This window comes from Mustelus asterias, chromosome 11 (genome assembly GCF_964213995.1).
Source record: "Mustelus asterias chromosome 11, sMusAst1.hap1.1, whole genome shotgun sequence".
NCBI lineage: Eukaryota > Metazoa > Chordata > Chondrichthyes > Carcharhiniformes > Triakidae > Mustelus > Mustelus asterias.
In genome coordinates, this window is record NC_135811.1 from 109,919,960 (window position 1) to 109,928,113 (window position 8,154).

The window sequence follows — 8,154 nt, forward strand, 5'->3', positions numbered from 1 at the left end:
CAGGCACAAAGTTGGTCAGTATTTGAACTCATATCCCAGAGAGTTCCCTCGGCCCCCGGTGACACTAACCACCATCACCTCACCCACGCCCATCCCTCCACTCCTGTGAGAAACTGAATGGTCTCTTTACCCAGTGACCAGACCTAGTGCTTCAAGACTCAGCACTCTCTCCAATCGTTATGTACGCTTCCCATTTCAAAACGGAATGAGATTTCTACAATCCTAATCTGGAAGCAGAGTTTATTGTCCATCCCCAATTGCCCTTGAGAAGGTGGTGGTGAGCTGCCTTCCTGAACCACTGCAGTCCCTGTGGTGTCGATGCACCGTCAGGGAGGGAATCCCAGGATTCTGACCCAGTGACAGTGAAGGAACGGTGATATATTTCCAAGTCTGGATGATGAGTGGCTTGGAGAGGAACTTGCAGGTGGTGGTGTTCCCAGGTATCTGCTACCTTTGTTTCTCTAGGTGATGGAGGTTGCAGGTTCGGAAGGTGCTGTCAAAGGCAGTTTGGTGAGTTGTTGCAGGGCATTGTGTAGATGTTCACACTGCGGTCACCATGTGTCGGTGGTGGGAGTGAATGTTTAAGATGGTAAATGGGGTGCCGATGCAGTAGGGTGCTTTATCGTACATTGTGCAGGTTTCTTGAGTGTTGTTGGAGCTGCATTCATCCAGGCAAGCGGAGAGTGTTCCATCACACTCCTGACTTGTGGCTTCTGATGATGGACAGACCTTGGGACGGGTCAGGAGGTGAGGCTGGGTCCAGTTCAGTTCCTGGTCAATAGTAACTCCCAGGATGTTGATAATAGGGGATTCCGTGATGGGGAATCTGGGATTGCTGATTGTTTAAGCACCAAAGTATGTACATAAGAACATAAGAACTAGGAGCAGGGTAGGCCATCTGGCCCCTCGAGCCTGCTCCGCCATTCAATAAGATCATGGCTGATCTTTTTGTGGACTCAGCTCCACTTACCCACCCGCTCACCATAACCCTTAATTCCTTTACTGTTCAAAAATGTATCTATCATTGCCTTAAAAACATTCAATGAGGTAGCCTCAACTGCTTCACTGGGCAGGGAATTCCACAGATTCACTTTGTGTGAAGAAGTTCCTCCTCAACTCAGTCCTAAATCTGCTTCCCCTTATTTTGAGGCCATGCCCCCTAGTTCTAGTTTCACCCGCCAGTGGAAACAACTTCCCTGCTTCTATCTTATCTATTCCCTTCATAATCTTATATGTTTCTATCAGATCTCCCCTCATTCTTCTGAATTCCAATGAGTATAGCCCCAGTCTACTCAGTCTCTCCTCATAAGCCAACACTCTCAACTCCGGAATCAATCTAGTGAATCTCCTCTGCACCCCCTCCATTGCCAGTATATCCTTTCTCAAGTAAGGAGACCAAAACTGTACACAGTACTCCAGGTGTGGCCTCACCAGCACCTTATGCAGCTGCAACATAACCTCGCTGTTTTTAAACTCCATCCCTCTAGCAATGAAGGACAAAATTCAATTTCCTTCTTAATTACCTGCTGCACCTGCAAACCAACTCCTTGTGATTCTTGTACCTACCCTCGAGATTGAGGAAGGAGCAACTGTTTGTGAATTCCCTGAATCACACACATCCATCTCTCCTGCCCTGTCAGGTTTCTACTGAGACAACTGCAGTTCAGTGACATTGTCAAATTCCTCCTGTAGTTACACAGCGCAAACAGCAGCTGAACACGAGATTCAGAATGGTGCCCGCAAACATTACTGTACGTTTTGAAGAAGTCCTTTGTAATTCACCAGACAGATCCCACGGAAACAGTTCTGTCTCCCCGAGTCACCTCCTTCTCCTCTCTAAACCTGTGCTCCTGCACTGGGAATCAGCTAAACAGTTTAGAATTATGCGTAATGAAACAGAACTTCTGAAAAGACAGAACCAAGCTAAATATAAAGACTTTGCTTTTGCCGAAGTCATTCGATTTCTTCATTGAACAAGTTTGGAGATTATATTGAGGCTAAGATTTAGTGTTTAAAATAACTGGAAATGTGAATGATCACTGATCACCATCATATTGTTAATGATGCTTCAATGGTTCTGCCATTATTTACAATGATGTCATTTCCTCTCATTCTCTTTTCAGGATTTGTGGAATAAAATACATTTCACTGATTATTTTGTTTCCAATTACATCATTTCCTTTAACGGTGATGCTGTTTCCCTACTTCCTGGTACTGTGTATATTCTCAAGGCCAGTAAACGGTTCATGTATTTTTCTACAAAAGATTGGTTTGTGTTTGAAATCATTTGAAATAAATTTATTTGTTACAGCACCAACATCTGTATTTTCTTCCCGATTTTCTGTAATCTTCTGCCTCAAAGTGATTTGTCAGAAGAGACTGTAATAACTCTCGGAGACGGAAGTCCCGTCACCAAGTTACTTTATTTACACCATACATCTGTAGACAGCCAGCGCTCCAGTTGCTGCCTGCTGAATGCAGGCTGGGAGTCTGACACACCTGCTTTAAATAGGGAGCATGAGGTTCCCTGATTCAATCATCAGATAGTTCATACTCTAGCAAGCCAACCTCATTCGCCTGGCTGAAGTCAGCACAGAGACCTTCTGCAGAGGTACAAGATGTGTAATTACATAGAGACAGGAAACCTGGAACCATGTGTCAGGTGCAGCTTGTGGGTGCAACGTCCCAAGTCTGAGAGAAAACAGAGAGTATTTCTTTACACAAAGGGTGGTGAGCTACACTGTGGGACAGAGTATATAGCAAGAAGTGGAAAGTTTCAGCTCTGAGGAGAGACTGGATAGGCTGGGTTTGTTTTCCCTGGAGCAGGAGAGGCTGAGGGGGATCTGATAGAAGTGTACAAAATTATGAGAGGCACAGATAGGCTGGGCTGTAAGAATCTTTTCTCCATGGCAGAGGTGTCTAAGATGTGGAGATGCCGGCGTTGGACTGGGGTAAACACAGTAAGAAGTCTCACAACACCAGGTTAAAGTGCATGGAGATGTCTAAGACCAGACCTTAGAGGTCTCTAAGACCAGTTTGTGAGGAGTAAGTGGTTTAGGGAGGATCTGAGGAAAACATTTTTCACCCAGGGATGGTGGGAATATGGAACGTGCTGCCTGAGAGGGTGACGGAGACAGGAATTCTCACAACATTTGAGAAGCATCTGGACAAACACTTAAATCACCAAGGCACAGCCAGCTATGGACCAAGTGTTAGTAAATGGGATTAGTATAGATTATGGTCAGCATAGACATGTTGGGCCGAAGGGCCTGTTTCTGTACTGTGTGAGTCTATGGGTGAGATTTTATAGCCTCACTCATCATGAAACTGTAAAATCCTGCCCGAGGTCAACGGACCTCCCCATTGTCCGCCCCTCGCCCGCTCCCATTCCCATGGCGGGCGGGGCAGCGTAATTCCAGCCTATGGCTCTAAATAATGGGAGCTTGCAAGAAAGGTATTGGAATAATCTTCATATTTATTGGCCAAATCAAATTGGCCAAGGTAGCCAGGAGTGTGTGCTGTTCAATTCTCTGTGAAACTGTTTCTTAAAATAATACAAACTAACAATTAACAGACTGTTTATCTGATAATTTATCTGATAACAAAGTTACATTAATTAAAGACTCCAGATTAAAGGGTTCTTTGAACAATAGTGACCACAGCATGCTAGAATTTCACATTCAGTTTGAGAGTGAGAATACTGCTCCATGAAGAGTGTCTGAAACTTAAATTTCCAGAAAATGAAGACAGGTTTGTTTGAAGCGACTGGAATCACAAAGTGAAGATAACCAGTGGCAGACACTTAAGGAACTACTTCATAATTCTCAACAAAGATATATTCCACCCAGAAAGAAAGGCTCTGTGAGAAAGATGCGTCATCCGTGGCTAAGTGAGGAAGTATCAAATGGAAAGAAAAGATGGAAAATGCTGCAAAGATTCGTGGAAAGCGAGGAGATTGGGAAGTTTTAGAAACCAGAAACAGACGATTAAAAAGTAACGGTGAAGGAGAAACTGGAATGTGAGAGAATATTGAAAAGATAAAAATAGTAAAAGTTTGTGCATAAAAAGGAAAACAGAGGCTGAAGTGAATATTGGTCCCTGACAGGATGAAACTGGGAATTAATCATGGGAAAGGAGGAAAAGGCTCACGGTAAAAGACACAAAAAATATCTCGGGAATAACAGAAAGCCAAGAGGCTGAAAGGAGGGAGGAACTTAAAACAATCATTATTGTTAGAGAAAAGTGAATGGGATTTAACTCTGGCAAGTCCCCTGGACCTGATGGCTTTTATCCGGGGGTCTTGAAGGAAATTGCTTCAGGGATTGTGGCTGGAATTTCATGGCCGTTTCCACCGATGGGAATTTTCTGATCTTGTGTCCCTGCTGATGGTGAACCTCAGTCATGGGTTTCCTGGCGACTGGGGGTGTGCGGGGGGGGTGGGTGGGGGGGGGGGGGGGTGGGTGGGGTTGTGGGTGGGGGTGGGGGATTGTGGGGGGGGTGGGGGGTGTGGGTGGGGGTGGAGGGGGATGTGGGTGGGGGTGTGCGGGGGGGTGGGGGGGGGTGTGGGGGGGCTGTGGGGGGGGGGTGTGGGTGGGGGTGGGGGGTAGGAGTATGTACAATGGGAAACATTGTTGACAACACAGGACTTGAAGATCCCACCACAAGCCAATAGCCTCCTCCGCCACCACGAAACACACCACGGGGAACGTGCGGATAATCCCTCCCTGTGGATTCATTGCTTTTATCTTCCAAAATTACCTCAATTCGGCAACGCTCTCCAGGATTGGAAAACTACAAACATAACTCTTCTGTTGGAGAAGGGAGGGAGATAGAAAGCAGGAGTAAATAGATCAGTTAGCCTAACGTCTGTCGTTTGGAAAATGCTAAAATCCATTATTAAAGAGCAGGACATTTAAAAAATCATAATATAATCAGTCAGTTTGGTTTTATGAAAGGGAAATTGTAAATTATGAAAGTTCTTTGAGGATGTCACAATCAGAGTAGCTAAAGAGAACCAGTAGATGTGATGTATTTGGATTTGCAAAAGGCATTCAATAAGTTGCCACATGAAAGATGGCAGCATAAATAAGAGTTGATGGTGTTGGTGGCAATACATTAGCCTGGGGAGAGGATTAGCCAATAACAGGAACATAGAGTTGAGATGGAGGGCTGTAATTGGTGCAGAGCCACAGGTATCAGTGCTGGGACCCCAAATATTTACAATTTACATGAACCAATTGGACAAAAGGAACCAATGATATTGTAGCCAAATGTTCTGATGATACGAAGATAGAAAAACAAGCTGCGGGAGTCATAGAGGTTTACAGCATGGAAACAGGCCCTTCGGCCCAACTTGTCCATGCCATCCTTTTCTTTAAACGGCTAGTCCAAATTGCCCGCGTTTGGCCCATATCCCTCTATAACCATCTTACTCACGCAACCGTCTAAACGCTTTTTAAAAGACAAAATTGTACCCGCCTCTACTACTGCCTCTGGCAGCTTGTTCCAGACACTCACCACCCTCTGTGTGAAAAAATTGCCCCTCTGGACACTTTTATATCTCTCACCTTAAACCTATGCCCTCTAGTTTTGGACTCCCCTAACTTTGGGAAAAGATATTGACTATCTAGCTGATCTATGCTCCTCATTATTTATAGACCTCTATGAGATCACCCCTCAACCTCCACCACCTACAAGGCTCAAGTCAGGAGTGTGATGGATACCACTTGCCTGAATGAGTGTAGATCCAACAACTCACAAGACAAAGCAGCCCACTATCCACAAACATTCACTCCATCCACCACCAGCGCACAGTGGCAGCGTGTATACCACCTACAGGATCCACTGCAGCAAGTCAACAAGGTTCCTGAGGCAGCATCTTCCAAACCCACCACCTCTACCATCTAGAAGGACAAGAACAGCAGATACCTGGGAACACCATCACCTGCAAGTTCCCCTCTGAGTCACTCACCATCCTTCACTGTGGCTGGGTCAAAATTCTGGAACTCCCTCCCTAACAGCACTGTGGGTGTACCTACACCACAAGGTAGGTTCAAGAAGGCAGCTCACCACCACCTTCTCAAGGGCCAATTAGGGATGGATAATAAATGCTGACCTGGCCAATGGAACAGAGGGAGGCCATTTGGTTCTTCTCCGCCATTCCATAAGATGATGGCTGATCTGATTGAGAAAGCTCCACTTTACCATCTGTCCTACATATTCCCTTGACTCTATTCTCAATCAAAAATCCGTCTCATTTCCTCAGCCGTGGAATAAATGCAAAGAGCCAGGCCCCCCTTGCTGTCTGGGGAAGAGAATTCCTCCATCCTCTGAGAAAATAAATCTGCTTATCTCTCTGTTAAATGGGTGACTGCTTCTTGTTAAACTGAGACCCTGAGTTCTTGTTTCTCCCAGAAGAGGAAACATTCCCTCGGGGTCCACACTATTCAGTCCTCTCGGGAAATGGGGATAGATAGAAATGGACAGCTGAGCTCACAGGGAAACCAACCAGGATCTTAATGAATGACCGTGCAAGCTCGAGGGGCCGAATGGCCTATTCCTGCTCATAATTTAATGTTCTCATTAAAAACTGGAGTAAGTTGGGGAAGGATGATGGAGGCTAAGTGGTGATGCAGTTGAGTCGGGGAGGAAGAAGGTTTCGCAGCCCCTGTAGCTTCTTTTGTGAGCAGAGGAATTCCCAAAACAAACTCTTTCTATTTTTAATGTGTCGTCGCTGTTGTAATGTGGGGTTTGCAGTAGCCAATTTGTGCACAGCAAGATCCCACAAGCAGCATTGTGATAATGATTCTGGAAGGAGAGATCAAGGTTTGTTTGCCACCAAGCTGATCTCACAGTGAAACTCCGGACCACCAGTTTCAGACTTTGTAAAAATAACAGTTCGGTCTGATCGAGAGAGTTGTCTGGAGCAACAGTCAATGAGAAGCAGAGTTTAAATGTTGCTATTGATCCAAGCACATATGAAACCTGTCAGTTTGGAAAAGCAAGCTGTTATAAGTTTCATGAACAGAGTCAGGCCCAACCACAACCACACTTGATGGTATTTGGGTTTCAATAAATGACTAACCATTCCCTCCCTAACAAGTTAGCTGACTGCTTCTCGGCACAATCTGCAACAAGTGAGATTTTTCTGATTATTGCGCACTCCTGCCACTGGGAGAGCTGCGTTCAGCATTTTCACAACGTATCAAAGAGGCATCAAACTCACCGTGATTCCAGTAACCAGCTGCTCCCAGCTCCCAGATCCTGCCACTCACTACTTGAACTAAAATACCATCCTCAACTGTTTCAGAGAAACATACTGGATCCTGGCCACCTTTAGCCTGACTAATGAGATCTTGACATATTTAGTTTTCAAATCTCTCAGTCACTTTGCCCTCCCTGTCTCTGTGACCTCCTCCAACTAGTCCCCTTAGCGATGTCTGTGCTCCTTTAACCCTGGCCTTTCCTGCAATTACTCCACCACTGACAGCTGTGCTAGAACACAAGAGATTGGACCAGGAACAGACCATTCGGCCCATCGAGTCTGCTCTGCCATTCAATGCGACCATGGCTGATCTTGGGTTTCGACTCCATTTTTCCAGCCACTCCCCACATTCCCGAGACACCAAAAATCTTCCAGTTCCAGCTTTAAATATATTCAACACTGGAGCATCCACAATCCTCTCGGGGAGAGAATTCCAAAGATTCACAGCCCATTGAGTGGAGGAATTTCCCCTTATCTCAGTCCTAAATGATTGGCCCCCCGAGACTGAGCCCCCCCACCCCACCCCCCCCCCCCCCACCGCCCCCCCCTTCCCCACCACCCCGTGTTTCAGATTCCCCGACCAATGGAAACAGTTTCTCCGCATCCACCCTATCAAACCCCTCAGAATCTTGTCGGTTTCTGTGAGGTCATCTCTCATTTTTCTAAACTCCAGAGAATATAAACCCAATTTACTCACCCCCTCATCCCAATGAGCCAATCTAGTGAACCTTGCTGTACTCCCTCCAACGCCCGGGTATCCTTTCCTAAATGTGAAGACCAAAACTGAACGCGGTGTTCCAGATGTGGTCTCTCCAAAACCCTGTGCAACTGGAGCAAGACTTTATTCTTGTATTCCTATCCCCTTGCGCTAAAGGCTAACAGGTCATCTG

The 8,154-nt window shown here is 45.9% G+C and overlaps 1 protein-coding gene across 1 annotated transcript in view; it reads left to right on the forward strand.

The window, feature by feature from the left end:
* The window catches only part of LOC144500814 (growth factor receptor-bound protein 7-like), a 102,953-nt gene extending 100,642 nt beyond the window's left edge, over nucleotides 1–2,311 (forward strand). Inside the window, exon 15 of the mRNA XM_078224283.1 lies at nucleotides 2,124–2,311. Coding sequence (XP_078080409.1) covers nucleotides 2,124–2,291 — 168 coding nt within the window. The 3' untranslated portion in view covers nucleotides 2,292–2,311. The remainder of the gene's footprint in view (nucleotides 1–2,123) is intronic.
* The last annotated feature ends 5,843 nt before the right edge of the window (nucleotides 2,312–8,154 follow it).